The 17014-nt window shown below is 44.3% G+C and overlaps 1 protein-coding gene across 1 annotated transcript in view; it reads left to right on the forward strand.

The window, feature by feature from the left end:
- Window positions 1–17014, forward strand: part of lamc3 (laminin, gamma 3) — a 106987-nt gene that overhangs the window by 65767 nt on the left and 24206 nt on the right. The window contains exons 10-12 of the mRNA XM_056432134.1: window positions 478–673; window positions 9823–9932; window positions 12157–12384. Of these exons, the coding sequence (XP_056288109.1) occupies window positions 478–673; window positions 9823–9932; window positions 12157–12384 (534 nt within the window). The remainder of the gene's footprint in view (window positions 1–477; window positions 674–9822; window positions 9933–12156; window positions 12385–17014) is intronic.

A 17014-nucleotide genomic window follows, 5' to 3' on the forward strand; every position in this document is an offset into this window, starting at 1 on the left:
AAAATAATGAAATACAATTTTTTTAAACGTAATTAAAAGTACAAAAGTAATAAAAAAGTAATGAAAAAGTGCAAATGTAATAAAAAGTACAAGAGTAATAAAAAAGTAATAATGTAATAAAAAGTACAAAAGTAATAAAAAGTACGAAAGTAATAAATATGTACAAAAGTAATAAATAAGTACAAAAGTAATAAAAAGTACAAAAGTAATGAAAAAGTACAAAAGTAATAAAAAAAAGTACAAGAGTAATGAAAAGGTACAAAAGTAATAAAAAGTACAAAAGTAATGAAAAAGTACAAAAAAGTAAATACAAGTTCAATACATTTAAAAAGTACTAAAAAGTCATAAAAAATGTAAAGTTATAAAAAATTATTAAAAAGTTTAAAAGTAATAAAAAATTATAATGAAGTATTCCAACTCATAATAAAGCTGACTCCGCCCACTTCTCCTGACACACGACCTCTGATCGCCCACCAGAGAAGTTCCTGGGTCACCAGGTCCTCAGCTACGGCCAGCTCCTCTCCATCACCTTCACCTCGGAGACCGTCGAGCTGCTCCCGGACCACGTGGCCCTGCTCCTCCGGGGCTCCTCCGGGGCCGCCCTGTCGGCCGACCTTTCACCCCAACCGGCGCTCCGCCGCGACCTCGCGCTGCGGCGCTCCTTCGTCGTCAGGTACGTCAGTTTATAAATCTGTGTGTGTTGAGCTTGTGTCTCTCTCTCTTTTTCCCTCTCTCTCTATCTCTCTCCCAAGTGTTGGCCTTAATGTGTGCATAAGAATGGATGTCAGGATGTTTGTTTTTCACTGCAGCTTAGCAACTCCCTGTTTCCCGACTTGTTCCTTGATACAATATATATATATATATGAGAGAGAGAGAGAGAGAGAGAGAGTACAGACTATGCTGTGCTGTCACGGTGCTGCCTGGATGTCAGGATGTGATTAGCCCCCCCCCCCCCCCCCCCCTGCGCTAGCTGTCACGTAGCTCTACAAGTATACTAGAGGCAGATGCATTACGTTTCCATTTTTTATTTCCATTTCTTATAAATGTAACTCCTAAAGTTGAATTTTTTTAATAGGTGAAAGCACAACTTTAGTAAACGTGTTGGACTATGTGCATGCTTTTCTTTGATAGTTTTTTTTAATTATTGACATTTTAAGTATATTTTAAATACATTATGAAACAGTATATTTGTTTAGCCTGGGCACACTTTTTAATCTTCTTCAGAAGATGTTGTAACAATTCATCAAACGGATGTAGAGATTAAAACGTTGACGTGCTGTTGGCGCCGTGTTTTTAAAACTCAAAGCGTCCCCTCCGGACCGTTCGGACCCGAATTTAATGTCAACCCATCAGATTGTTGTCGAGATATTTCCGAGGCGCTGAGCCCGTCGACCGGCCGGGCCTCGAGCCACCGGCCAAAAAACAGGTTAGTGCAAGAAAGATGGGAATTCTTTTTTTTCTTTTTTAAAGGTCACATCAGACCACAAATATATAAATATAGGGGAAAAAACCTCTCTGAAGCTCGCAGGAGTCACTTTGCTAGCTTGCTTCGGGACGAGCTAAGTGGATTACAGCGACAGCGTGCGGAGTGCTAGATTGAGTGTGAGGCGGGTCCGTGGGCTAGTGGACCAGGTGTGTGGCTAGTGGTCCCTCTGCTGCCTAATATGCCGAAACCGGGGATTCAAATTGGATGCGAGGAGCCACGGGCGTCCAGCAGATGAATTATGATACGAGTAGAACGTAGGCTGAATTATACAAAAATATATATATATAAATTGATTTATTAAACTTTAGGTTGGGTTCTTTTGAACTTAATTCAATTGAGTTTATTTTATATAGCCCAATATCACAAATCAGGGCTCCAGACTAACTTTTTACTAGGAGCACAGTGGCCCCTAACTTAAAATTTTAGGGGCGCAAGCAGAAAATTTAGGGGTGCACACTATAAATCGACTTGCAAAGTGTTCCCATCATTTTTACTGTATTACTGATAAATACCCCCACCCCCCCCCCCCCCAGAACGCAATTTTCGGTTTATTAGTCAGTCACGCGCAATTCCAGGATGCTTTATTTTCATTGGTTGCTGGATTGAATCTTACCCAGATACGTTTTTTTTTCTGATTGGCTATTGTGTAGCCCATTTCTTTTTTTGGATTGGCTGATAAGTGGCTCCTCACAGCAGAACTCCAGGGGAGCGCTTGATTCCTCCACGGTGAGGGCAGCGCGGCTCATGTTTGCGCGCTGCGGCACATTAAAACATTAAATAGCGGAGAGTTTTTTTCAGCGTGAGAAATACGATGTGTGGCGGGAGTGCGTGACTTAAGACCGAAACACTTGAGAGCCCTGAATTCGACCTCCTCGGCGCACTGGTTAGCAGCCTCTTGTCTTCTAAATGGACTGGGAGTGGAGCTTTCATTGCACAGGTCGCGGCACATTTTATGTTTCAGACTGGCGTTGTGTTTGATCAGCGTGTCGTGTTTTAATTGTGTAGTGCCAGTCTTATCAGCACATTTCGTGTTCCCCGCATGTTGTGGGAATCAACAGCAGAATTTAGTTCATTGAATTGGTCTCCCTGAAATACCTCAGAATCAGAATCAGAATCAGAATCAGAAACAGGTTTATTGCCAAAGAATGTTTTCACAAACAAACGAGGAACTTTTTTTGGCGGAAGGTGCAAAGAATCACAGAAGACAGACACTGCGCCGTGCTCATGCGCCATCTGTGAAAAAAGATGATGAAAGATGACAGCATAACATGGAGGAAAAGAAAAAAGAAAAGAAAGCCTAGACCCCTAGAGGTATGAGAAAGGAACAGGAACACAAAAAACCATTGCATCACAAAAACACATTGACACAGCAGGTACATAGGGGGAGAGGGAAGGGGGAGGGTGGCGATCCAAGGCGCCAGGGGCAGGGGTAGCCATGCGACCAGGGCAGCAGCCCAGTCCGGTTCCAGTCCGGTCCAGCCCGCCATGAACCCTCCCCTGGACCCTGACTGGGCAAAGCCCCAAGGGGGGGTAGTGGGTGAGGGGTAGGGGGTGGGATGGTGGTGTGTTGTGTGTGTGTGTGTGTCTGTGTAAGTGTCCTCCAACAAAGTTCTCAGTCCACAAGTCCCACAGTGAGGTAGTGGTATGGTCGAGATGATGGTGAAGGTCTGGGAAAACAACCACAGGTGTCTGTGGATAGGGGAAAGGGGAGAGAGAGATAGAGAGTGAGCTCAGTGATCTTCTTTGTTCTTGGCCCCTGGCCGGCCTCCACAAGGCCCAAGCAGATAAGATTGGTGAACTCGCGCAGCCACTCATCGCGAAAGCTGAATTTCCTGCCTTTTTTCGCTACGACCGTTTCCTCACAATCTGAGTCAGACTCATTCTCGGGATTTGTCTTCTCTATATCATTAGGTTTAGGAAGAAAGTACGAACTGATAGTCCGCTTCGCCATTGTCCATTGTTTACAGGAGACACCGCTATGTAAAATCTTTGGATTCGCGCGATAACCCCCAAGACCCGCCTCTTTTCACACATTAGCCTATAACCGTGGTCATTCCCCCCCGCTCTCACACACAGGCCAGCCTTCTTCTTCTTCTGTTTTCGTCTCCTTTCTTCTTCTTCTGGAGTTAATGTCGGTTAGCAAACCAGTCATTCAGGCATTACCGCTAACTATAGTGGGCTGAAGTGTAGAACAAGTTTGTCAGCAAAAAAAATATTTTATAACAAAAATAAAAAATCTGCTAATTTACTGGTCGCGCATGCGCGAGTTGATGAAAAATTTACTCGCACTGTGTCTAATTTTAGGCGCAAAATGCGACCATTTGGTCGCAGTCTGGAGCCCTGCAAATTATGAATTTGCCTCAAAAGGCTTTTTAATCATTACACATACAACATCCCTGACCTTTGATCTCACATGGCATTAGGAACAACTCCCAAGATAATTATTGCTGTATTAACTGATCACATTTTACATTTACCTACATATGAGCAGGACTAAGGAACAGAAGAACAATAAAAAACACTTTTCACAAAGGCACCATGCACTCAGAGTAAATGTTCTGTATGTACAAATGATGTATATACAGTATATATATTATATATATATTTAATATATATTGTATATATATAAAAATATATATACAGTATATATATGCAATATATATATATAAATATAAAATATATTAAAAATAATATTTATATATTTGTATTTCTTTATGTAGATTGTATCACCATGTATGAAATTAATGAAATATCGATAGTATTTGTCTAAAGTATTATCTAGTTGTACTATTCCCTCCTCATGAACTGTGGAGGTTTTTCTTTGGTAGGATTTCTTCCTGAAGGGAATTGCAGCTCTACGTTTGAACACGCTCCAGCCCACACGCCACGCTGCAGCTCAGGGACGTTCTTACTTAATGGCCAAGTTATGTTTGAATTACATATATTTATATTATTGTATCCATGAGTCTCTGACCTGCCGCGCAGCACTTTGCTGTTAATGGTTGTTTTAAATGAGTCGTTCCTGTTGCTCAGGTATAATGCCTCCTGAGGCCGCCCACGCACACACACACACGCATACTTATCAGATCAAATGTATCCCCCTTCACATGCACAGAGAAATACAGATATATATATAAACAGAGCGATTAATTTAAACGCTCGGTTCCTCTTGTCTACGCCTCCTCGCGACTTTGCCTAATTCGATGAGTCGCTCTCTGGACGTCGCAGGTGTATTTTATTGTTATAATTCGAGGGTGGCGGCGCCTCCTGAACGAGTCGCAGCAATCACAATCAGGCGTGACAAAGTTATGTTCACGTTGTCCACCGTTAGATGATATTAAGTTGTGTGTGTCAGTTGTGAAAGTATTTGTGTCGCAGACGGTAACTTAGCGTCTGTATTTGGAAGCTGAGTGTAACACACACTTAATGGATGTTGCACATTTCAGCAACCAGGTAGTTAAAAGCAATTTATGTAAGAAAATAAAAGAGCAAAATAAATACTATGAAAGGATTATTTTAATACAAGAAAGTAATACGGTAATAAAAGAGAATAAGACAGGTGTAAAAAGCGGGTTGAAGGTGAGCTGCAGTTTTTTTGGGGGTGTTGTTCCAAAATGATGGAGCATGAAAAGTGAAGTTATTTTCCCCGTGTTTACATTTAATCTGAGAAGGAGTTGACCTGAGAGGTCTGGATGACTCATAATGAAATGTAAAACTATTACGACATCAAAAGAGAGAAAATAGCGCAAAATAAATACTACGGAAGGATTTTAATACGACAAGAGAAAGTAATGGAGAAATAAAAGAGAATAAGACGGGTGTAAAAAGCGGGTTGAAGGTGAGCTGCAGTTTTTTTGGGGGGGTTGTTCCAAAATGATGGAGCATGAAAAGTGAAGTTCTTTTCCCCGTGTTTACATTTAATCTGAGAAGGAGTTGACCTGAGAGGTCTGGAGGACTCATAATGAAATGTAAAACTATTACGAATTCAAAAGAGAGAAAATCGCCCAAAATAAATACTATGGAAGTATTTTAATACGACAAGAGAAAGTAATAGAGACATAAGACGGGTATAAAAGGCGGGTTGAAGGTGACCTGAAGTTGTTTAGGGGGGGGGGGGGGGGGTGCATTGAAACTGAGTTTCTTTGATCTGAGAAGGCGGACCTGTCCGAGTCGACCTGAGAGGTCTGGAGGATTCACAATGACGCTGAAGGTCACGATCCAATTTCAAGACATACGTCTTTTGAATCCTCCGTTATAAAAGTGATATTAAGATGACTTATTAATTAATTACTTGAGTTGCATGGGTTTCCTGGATTGGGTTTATTGTTTTTCTCAAGTTAATTTAACTCAATTCCTCCGTTGTATATTTTGTATAATTGAAGAAATTCCTGTCTCGTCCAATCGTGGATTTGATTGGATGAGAGTTGTCGTGCATTTCACAGTCATTTGCATCACCGTGTCACCGTTTACAGTCGTTTTTAATTCCTTATTTAATTCCAGGGTAATTCGAGATGCAGCTAGCTTCAAAGATACGTGAACACACGCGACGGTCAAAGCCATCGATAGTTCTTCCTCTCCCCTTAGACGTTCACAGCTGGAACACGTCGCTCCTTCCTCGAGCGACCGGCCGACTCTCACCGCCCGTGTTGTGAGACCAGTCACCATTTTATTTGTTGAGACCGACCCGTCAGCTGTGAGTAGGAACTGTTCCACCGCCACTTCCTCTCCTAGAAACGCCCTTCAACGGGTTCTCGGGACGCCCTTTTTACCTTCTCGGCCCCTTCACTGTGAAGCGGTTGGTCTGGAGGTGGACTGATGGGGGGGGGGGGGGGTGTAACACCGGACCGGACCACTGGTGTCATATATATAGAGAGAGAGAGAGAGAGAGAGATCTCATGTGGTCCGTCTACCTTGGGGGAGTGTGTGGGTGCAGCTGGCTTCAACCTTTTTCCAAAGACAGATTCACTCTATTCAAAGTCATTCACTCTATTTTGGTTCCCCCCCACACACACACACACACACTTGGCCCGGCATCTCGGAGCCGGTAATCCGTCCCATCCCACTCAGCACCTCCTTTGCGCTGTTTTGTTTGCTTCCATCTTTAATTCTCCTCCTCGGCACACCGCAGACGAACGTAACTTCCTCCTCCTCCTCCCCCTCCTCCTCATCGTCGTTGCCGGCTCTGAAAGCCTTCTTCCCCCCCCCCCCGAAGATGAAGGGATTATATACACCGTCTTTGTTTCCCACAGTTTGTTCAAAAAAAAAACTTGAAACTGCAGAAAAAAAAAAATTGTGCATCCGTGCATCGGATGAGAGGGTCAGATCAGTCCCAGATCTGTCCCTGGCTGCTGGGGGCTGCTGGGGTAGGGGCCCCTCACAGCCCAATAGCTCCTATTGATGTAGTTGTGTTGTTTTATTTGTGTAACAAACAAACAAACCAATTTGAGCAAAATTTTTGATTTTTTTTCAATTTTTAATTTTCATCAACAAATCAAATATCATCAAATTTACTATAAATTTATTTGAAATTTGCAATTTTTGCTTTTTTTTGTTTTTTTTTGTAACAAAAACAAATCAAGAATCTACCTTCGAAATATGTATGGTTTGATATGAGTATGTAGACGGTGCACGCGGAGGCGGTTTTGCAGGAGGCGAGCGGTGAGTCCGGAGAGGCGCGGTGCCGCTCCCGCCCGCTCGCTGTCGCGGCGCCGCCGGCGCCAAGCGGCGCACACTCGTGGTCAAGGGTTGTTTCAGTGTGTAAAGGAACCTGGGTGGTCTCTCTCTCTCACACACTCTGCACCACACACACACACACACACACACACACGACACACACATAATAACCGGGCGATTACATAGAGCGCGCGAGGGCCGGCGAAAGCGCTCCCGTGCGCCGATCAACCCGTTCCGAGGCAAAGACCCTCAAGAAGTGTTAGAGCTTTTAAATGAAAAATTTTTTTAAAATTTAAACTTTTTTAAAAGAATTAAAGTGGTGTTTTCCAATTGGCAGGAATCTTGTGCTAATTGTTTAAAAAGCAAATTTCTGTGACTGTGATCTTTTTGAAGAAAAAATATATATTGAACATAAAAAAAACTTGGAAGTGAAAAGAGGCGGAAGGAAAGCAACATAAAAATAGAATAAATAAAAAACATAATAATACATAATACAAATATACATATATATATACAAAATAAACAAATAAATACACAAATAAATATAAATAATAAAAAAAAATATAAATAAATAAACAAATAAAAAATAAAAATAAAAAATAAAAATAATAATAAAAAAAAAAAAAAAAAATAATATAAATATAATAAATAATAAATAATAAAAAAATAATAAATAATAAATAAATACATATAGAAAATCAAATAAATAATATTAAATCCATAAAAAACATAAATAAATATTTGTAATAAATACATTTAAATAAATAAAAATAAAATATTTTTATTTAATTTGTGTTTTGTTTTGTGTATCTCTGTGTGCATTTTTGCATTTCTGTATTGCACTTGACCTATTGGTGCCTTGATGTTACAATTGTCTAGTTGGCTATTTGATCTGCTCTTTCTTTTTCTTTGTTGAGTCTCTCTTCTCTATTTTCTTTAGTTTCATTGTTTCTCTCTCTCTTCTCTTCTGTCTCACCTCCTCTTGTCTCTCTCTGTTGTATATGTCTATCTCTTTTTCTGTTTTCTCATGTGTGTCCTCCCTCTTCTTTTTCTTTTGGGCTTTCCTCTCATCCTCTTAATTACAGCGAGGCTCTCTGCTGGCTGCTGATTCCTTGCCGTGACTTAAGCTTGCTTCGAGTTCCGAGCTGACCACCTTTGTTCACTTTCATGCACTCTCGGCCACTTCCGGCCATCAGGCCACCACACACACACACACCACCACACACACACACACACACCACTGCCACACACACACACACACACACGCTGAGGCTGTGCACACACCAGCTGTGAGGCAGTTGTGTGCTAAGACACTTGACCGACGAGAAAAACACAAAGAATAAAAAAAAAAAACACCAAAAATGGCAACAAAAGGCCTGACCGATTGGCCAATGATTACAAGGTTTTTATTTTATTTTTAAATTATTTTTATTAAAAATAAGGTTTAAATAAATTTGAAAAATAGGAAGCTGAAATAAAATTTCCTCTATAAACTTGTTTGAAAGTATTTGGACACCTCCTTTAAAGGGTCGTCATAAGGCTAAATTGAATCCGCCTGCTTTATGTGAAATGAAAAAAAAAAAAATTTAAGTGTGTTGCATTTTGAAAATATTTTGAAAAAAGTGAATATGAGGTTTTGCTGCTCAACACAAAGGAACTGCTATTCACTAATTATTTGACAACATTTAGGTCCTTTTCGGCAGAGGTTTGTTGGGCACCTTCCTACATTTTTTTTTTTTTGCCTTAATGAACTCCTCATGATACGAGCCACTTCTGGTAAAACCACCTACATCCTCAGTTGAACACACCATGTGATTCTACCTCTGGACTATAATATATCACATTATCAATATGTAGCTTCGGCCATTATTTTATGAAGGTGAGGATGTTAAGAATCCTCCAAAAGTTTCCACAATTCATCCACTGAACCTTCTGACAATTCACTCCAAACTATAAATAGTGGCACTCATTTTTAAGTCATGGGTTCCTTATGAATGTGGCAAAAAAAAATCTTTTTGACTGGTCTTTTTTTTCTGTGAACACCTGAACCCCAAAACCCCCCAGCCTGGAACACCTGTATTCATAACTGCACACTTGTGAATTCTTATTCATAATTCTGGGGGGGGGGGGTGTTGCCTGTAATTGTGCGTCGTACACCTGCGCTTGAAGATTACATGAGTCGGTTCCGTGGTGCTGCGGCAGCTCTTCTCTCCCCCGGGGCCTCCAAACGATACCGGGAGAGAAAATGTTGTAACAACGGCGCCGGCAGCCCGCGAGGAGCTGACAAGGCAACTCTCACGCAGACGGAAAGAGTGCATGAGCATGATGTCTGGAATAAAACTGCAGAACATCCCTCAGCAGATGGCAGAGCTCAGTGATCAAGACCCCGAGAATGTGCCAGGAGAGTCAGCACATTACAAGCGTCTCTTCTCACTGTGTGGGGGGGGGGGGGGCTGGCGGGCCTGTAGCCATTAAAAGGTCAAGCACATGTGTGAAAGGCCACGGGGTCTTCTTAGATGTGGAGAGTAATTAAACTGCTTTAAAGCCCACTCCAGTTGTTGATAAGTCTGCCACACACACACACACACACACACGCACGTACACCATTCAGACCGTTTTTTATCGGTTATTAATCTCTGTTTTCCCTTCTTCTCATCTTGCAGGCTCCATGAAAACGAGGAGAGATTCAAACCTCCGTCGTCCTCCTTTGAGTTCCAACGAGTCCTCTACAACCTGACGGCTCTCAGAATCAGCAACGCCGGAGGACCGAACTGTAAGTGTGTGTGTGTTTCTCAGTGTGTGCGAAAGCACGATTAACACAATTAACACGACTAGTTTGGGCTCTGTTTTGTCTATTTCAGCTCTTTTTTCAAGAGTGATTGCGTGTGCAACTTATAGTTGAAAGAATTAACATTGTGTCATATAACTGACCATTTCCAAGTCTGGTGCCAGAGACAGATAACAAAAAAACCATCACATTCATCTTAATGAAAAACACATTATCTCTACAGCGGTACCCGAAAAGAGAGAGTTGCTAAAAACGATGTCAGCGCTTGTACTCCGGGAATAGTTCAACCGTTCCCAATGTGGCTCAGCAAAAGAACGGGACATTTATTCCCAGATGTTAAGTAACTAGTTCTTTGAAAATCCTCCTCACATGTCCCCCCCTCCATCAGATAGTCGGGATCTTAGAGGCATTCTGCGAATTAGAGCAGCAAGAAGACAGAACAGCTGGCCAAAACTCACCAGAGCCCTCCCACTTACTAACACCATTTTAATTAGTTGCTCAGTGCAGGCGACACACACACACACACACACACACACACACACACACACACACACACACACACTTGTGCACTTGCAAAGAGGCTGGTGCACAGAAGCTGGAGCTGCAGTCGTCATTATTCCTTCAAGCCGCCCACACGCAAACAAGTTTACTCTGCATCTCCTGCACATCACCAGGGAGCGGCCCTGTTAACGACGTGTTTGGGCTCAAACGTGGTGTGTTGGAAGTGTGTTAGAAGTGTCTATCCGCCGCCGGCTGCACGCGCAAACTTTAATTCCAAAACTCCCGTAAAGCCCGTCCTCTCATCTTCCTCCTCTCATCTTCCTCCTCTCATCTTCCTCCTCTCACAGAACGGCTTTAATTTAATGAGAGTATTGTCTCGCCGACTGTAAAAGGTGGGCGCTTTGACAGCAGTCACGGAGAAGAAAAAAGAAGATTTTTTTTAAAAGGGCCTTTTCATATATTTTCCGCCGCATATTGAGGAAAAAAGAGAGCGCCGCCTCGTCGGAGCTCGACGCTGACCGCCGTAACGTACAGGTTAGCTAACGAGAGATAAACTGTCGCGGTGCAGCGAGCCGTTAAAGATCCGCGGGAATTAAATAAATCTGTGACGAGGTTTCCCTCGCGGGGAAAAAAAGTTTGATGGCTCGAACACTCGCACGGCTCGAGAATGAAAGCTTCCTAATGAACCGCGATACAGGGTTCAGTGTGTGAATATTGTTTTAATTGCACCCCCCCTGTCGTGTCGAATGAGCGTAATGGATATTCCGGAGGTGGAGGGGAGTAAAGGGCGAGTCACGGAGAGGGAGGAAGAGGAGGAGGAGGAGGAGGACGGCCTCGCCTACTGATTATCCCTCTGAGGTGCAAGTGATCCGGAGGGAGGATGGGCAGCGTCTGAGCAGTCGAGGTCCATCCTCTCCTCCCCATTACACAGCCACAGATTCACACGCAGGGTTCGGGGGTTTTTTGTTGACAAAAGCGAGTGGAACGTGCCCCCCCCCCCCCCCCCCCCTCTCATTGTGTTTCTCCATTGAGAGCAGACATGCATGCCTCAAACCCCCCAAAAGTGTTTTTTCCGGTTTTAGAGAGTGTCGGGTGAAAGGCATTCGGTTTCGGGATGGCCTGCCAGCCATCGCTATTCATGAGAGGAGAGGGGGGGGGGTCTTGAAACCCCTACAGGAAGTGCACGTCTGACATACCTCCAGCGAGTCTCCCATCTCCTTTTCTTCTCGTCTTCTTGCTGTGCCGCACTGATTTATTCATTTTCTACATCAAAAGATTCCCCGGGTGACGAGTGTGTGAACGTGTGTGGGGGCGACACACTCGCGCACGTGTGTGTGTGTGTGTGTGTGTGTGCAAGTGAGCATTAAGTGTGGCGCTTTTACGGGCGCGTGGGTGGATAAATCTGTTATTGTGTGTGTGTGTGTGTGTGTGTGTGTCGCACTGTTCACTGTAAACACAGGCCAGAACCTGTAATGAGACGGGGAGGGAGGGACGGCGCTGCAACAAATGCTAATAACCTGCTTCACGAGAAACAGAGACCCACAAACACGGAGAGTAACACACACACACACGCCCACACACACACACACACACACACACACACAGCAGTAATTCCAGAGGACAGCAGATGCTCCAAACAGCCCACATTTGTTCCGGTTACCCCTGAACTTCTTTGCGAGCGTCACTTTTCACGTCTTTTCTCCTCCAGACACGTCGGCGCTGGCCGAGGTGACCCTGACGTCGGCGTCCCTCTCCTCCGGCCTGGCCGCCCCCCCCGCCCCGTGGGTGGAGTCCTGTTCCTGTCCGCCGGGGTTCGCCGGCCAGTTCTGTGAGCGCTGTGCTCCCGGGTTCACCCGGGAAGACCCCGGCGCGGGGGCGCTCTCGCCGTGTGTGCCGTGCAACTGCAACCGGCATGGAAGCTGTCATCCAGAGACAGGTAAACACAACTTTATTAAAATACCACGTGTGCATAGCTTCAAGCTTCAAGTTTTCTTTTGTTCGAGAGCGACAATTGATGAAAATACTTTCAATGAAAATGTAAATGTAGAGGCTGATTGTTCAAGAGGAAACGGTCATGCCAAAGTGCGGTAGTAATAAACTACAATTAATTATAGTCTATATCTATCAATACACAACAGTTCGGTAATAACAAGTTAACAATGGATAAAAAAGAATCGCATACATATATATAAAAGAAACAAGAGAAAATATCAGTGTCAGGATTTCACATTCATCATATTGCACACAGATATATCTATAAAACAATATATAAATAAATATAAAGGCCAAACTCCACAGGTTTCACATGCCAACGTCTATTTCTAAGTCCACAGTCTGTGAACACTGTTTTCTATTGGTATTGAGCAGCTTTGCCAAGTTCATGGAAGAAGAAAAAACTGCTAACAAGTGATATTACTTAAGCTCGAGGCTACAAATACTTTGCCGAAAGTTAAGTTTTGAAAGACGTCTTGCGGTGCCAGAAATCACTCCCTTTCAAAACCGGGTAAGTGAGCTATATCTGTGAAAGTTTGCAGCTGTAACAACCCTGGCCGAGTGATGCCAAGCCTCCTCGGATGAAAAGGAGCTCGCGGCGCTCGCTTAAAGAGTTGCTCGATCTAGCGGGAAAGTCGCCAAGTCGGCAAAACACTTGACAGCCTCCTAAGCCACGCCCCCAACATGATCGCCGTGCACGTAAACGTGTCGTCAAACAGAATAATGTTTCCACGATACGTAAACCATCCGATCCTAGTGAACTACAGTTAGTGTGCAGCATCAGAAAGAAGCGACGCATTTAATCAGACTTGCAAGAAAGAATTGGACTAAAGTCATTTAAAAGTGTTTAAAACTGTTTCCACTAACTCAACGGTTGGCAGATATCGACAAGTCTCCTGTCCAAATACTTAAGGCATGTAAATGGACAAGTCTTCCATTTTGTTCCTTCTCTTGTCCAAATACTTTGAATTATTTTTCAATTTTTTATTTGCACCCCTGGAGCTATTGGAGGGGGGACAGTAAAGAACTGAAACCCTATCCAACGGGTACACAGGGGGAGGCATGTATATGGACCGGTCTCCCATAGGGAGGTGGGAGGGGGGGCTTGGTGGTACTCAATTGGGCTGGAGGAAGTGTTTAAAAGCGGGTCTGTAAACCACTTTAGCCCGAGAAAGTGTTCACACATCGGGCGCATTACTGCCGCGATGACCCCGGCTCTCCTCCAGGGGGACGTGTCGCCGATTTCAATCCGGTCAAAGTGATCGAAATTCAGAACGCCACACTTACGACAACCGTGCCGAGTAACAGAGCCTTGGACGACGCTCCGTTAGGAATAAGGGTCAGTGTGAACAAACGAGTGTATGGCGGCGTTGGTGAATATCCAACCGATCCGAAGTTGCTCGTGAACCAGCGATGTCATTCTTTCCGAAAAGCATCCAGTCAGCGTTTTGTTTTTTTCCTCCGAGATGAAGGATCGTCAGAAGTTTTTTTTTTTTTCTCCTCCGACTGAAGCATTTTTCCCGAGAGCTGACATCCGAGTCATCATCGCTTCGAGGGACCGTGACTCCGCCCCCCCCCCCCCCCCCCCTCAGGTGCACCGGAGAGCCGTCACTTACGCCGGGAACAGGAGCGATGTGCTAATGCGAAAAAAAATACCACACATTAGAAAATCTTTCTCATAAACAGCTGAGCGTCTGTAGCGTCTGTGTATTTAACACACCTGACATCTTCATGGGAGATGATAGCAGCAGCAGCAGCTGGGGCGGCGGCGGCGGCGGCGGCGGCGGCGGCGGCGTTACTTTCAGATTCACATCCTGAACGCGACGTCCCCGTAAGTGACAGAAGTGAAGCGGCGGCTGTCGGTGGCGTGTAAACAAGTCAATCTGTGCGCGGTTATTTATTTAAGTATTTTATGTTTTATTCCACGCTATCTCGCTCTCGCAGCTTTAAATACGGCGCCGCGTTTCACGGAGAAACACACAACTCTCCCAACGCGAAGTCCCAAACCTCCATTTTGTATCCTTCCTCAATCTCTCTCTTCCTCTCTATCTTTGCCTCCTACCCTCAGACTTAAAGTATCAGAGATCTGACCTAGTTAGGAGACGCCTAAAGCTTTGGCTGTGAGTGTGCTTTGTGACTGTGTGTGTTAGTGTGTGTTTGTGTGTGTGTGTTTTTATGAGTGTGTGGGTGCATCTGAAGACCAGAAGCAAAGTCTGGTATCACCGCCTGGCTGCTTCCCCTCTAATTAGAGTTGTTAGCCGCCTCTCGGCTAATGATGTCTAATTTGCTTTTAGATTTCCTGTGTGTCTTATGTGTCTCAATCTGGATGTCACACACACACACACACACACACACACACACTTGTTCTCTGCCTCTTCTCGTTCCCCAGACTCCCCGGTCAGCCTCTCTCTCTCTCCGGCTTCGTTCTTCCTCTCCTCTAGGATTGCACCTGCTCTCCCCAAGTCACCTTGACTTAGTTTTTTAGCATTCTTGACTCCTTCCTGTGCACACAGAACCATGAAGGTGCCATCTGGAACCGAACATGGTTCTCAGAATGATGCCGTAGAAGAACCATTTCTGGTTCCACAAACCAGGGTTCTTTAAAGAACCAATACCTTCAAAGAACCTGTAAAGGTGTCTCAAGGAACCTTCAAAACATGTTTCTTTAAGGCCCCATTTCTGGTTCCACAAAAAACCTTTCAAACCAGGGTTCTTTAAAGAACCATTTCCTTAAAGAGTTCTTCAAAGAACCGAAAAAAGTGTCTCAAAGAACCTTAAAAAATGGTTCTTTAAGGCACCATTTCTAGTTCCACAAAGAACCTTTCCAATCAGGGTTCTTTAAAGAACCATTTCCTTAATTAGTTCTTCAAAGAACCGATAAAGGTGTCTCAAGGAACCTTCAACGAATGGTTCTTTAAGGCCCCATTTCTGGTTCCACGAAGAAACTTTCAAACCAGTGTTCTCTACAGAACCATTTCCTTAAAGAGTTCTTCAAAGAACCTAACAAAATGTCTCAAAGAACCTTAAAAAATGGTTCTTTAAAGCCCCATTTCTGGTTCCACTAAGAACCTTTCAAACCAGGATTCTTTAAAGAACCATTTCCTTAAATAGTTCTTCAAAGAACCTATAAAGGTGCCTCAAGTGTAAAAATGCTTCTCCAGTAGGTGATGGTTCTTCGTAGAACCACAAAGCCTCTTGAAGAACCCTCAAGAAGCATCATTTGTCCGCGTGCCTCCTCTCTCGTCTCCTCTCCTTGTCGTTCCTTCTTGTCTTTTCCATAACTTTAATACGGCATCCATCATGTTTGTTCCTGCACACGTCGCGCAATTAAAGGAGAAGATTAAAGTATTGAAAGTGTCAGAAGACGAGAGTTTCCACTGAAAGCAGCCGCCCGTTATTTATTCATTGAGGTTGAGATGAGCATCTTTTAACAGAGTTCACACCTGACAACTTTCACACAGGCTGCAAAGATATTATAATGTTCTTCATACGCCCACAAACACACAATCGCTCGGACGCTTTAGAATTATTTCGAACATGGAACGCGTCGTCCTCTGAGTCACACGGTTGTGTGCTTTTGGCGCGGCGCTCTCGGTTTAGCGTAAACTGACTATCGGGGAAGGGGAGTTAAAATTAGCTCATCTTTGGGTTTTTTCCAACGACGTGTCATCTCTGTGACAGCCGGCGGGCTCGTCTTCAATGAGAAGCCTAACAAACAAAAATGACGTTTCCCATCAATCTGCCACGCTCAGGTCAAGGGGAGCTATCAAAGCGAGCGGATTAGAGACATCCCCGTTCATCATCCGTCACCTGGAGGCTGCAGCGACCTGCTGTTTCTCCCATCAGAATCTTAATTGCTGTGTAATTACCTAACGACTTGCATCGCCATGCAGAGTTTGTGCCCGCAGACGGAGTTTAGGATGGAGTCTTGTGTTCGCTGGATGCCGAGGAGAAGGCTGCAGCCGACGGCGCTTCGTAATCACGATTCATCAACGCGCGCCCAGTCGTGTCGCTTCTGTTTGCTGTCGCGAAACACAACAGATTGGAAACTGTTAATATTTGCGATTTCCCCGCCGAGCGCGCGGCGGAGGCAAACATATGTCCTTCCGACGCCGCAGGAAAGTGGGTGGAGTCTCACCAGTTTTGGGGTTTCATACTTCATCATTTGTTGTCCCCGTGTACCGCTGGTCCTGGACATGGCCGTGTCTTAATTGCGATGAGCGCCATCCATAAAATTGAGCCGCGGCCGTGATTTACCAGGCGGCGGGGTCGAGGGGGAGGAGAAGAGATGATTGTAATGCGAGGATCAAAATGGAGACACTCAATTTTTACCGCCGCCCACACCAAAGGGGGGGGGGGGGGGAGCATCAATCACCTAAACAAATGAAACACACGCTGCTCTCCACGCCGTCTCCTCCTCTCTCAGGCCTACTTCCTAAAGGACGCGCGTTAAATCCTCCACTGTGAGCCTCGCTTCATGCACACTTCACAGAACGGCGTCCGAAGAGGAGACTAAAGCGAGTGATGAAGGGGGGCCGAGTCCGTCGCCTGGGAGCCATTTGATTGACTTCTTC

The sequence above is a fragment of the Pseudoliparis swirei genome, chromosome 15 (genome assembly GCF_029220125.1).
Source record: "Pseudoliparis swirei isolate HS2019 ecotype Mariana Trench chromosome 15, NWPU_hadal_v1, whole genome shotgun sequence".
Taxonomy (NCBI): domain Eukaryota; kingdom Metazoa; phylum Chordata; class Actinopteri; order Perciformes; family Liparidae; genus Pseudoliparis; species Pseudoliparis swirei.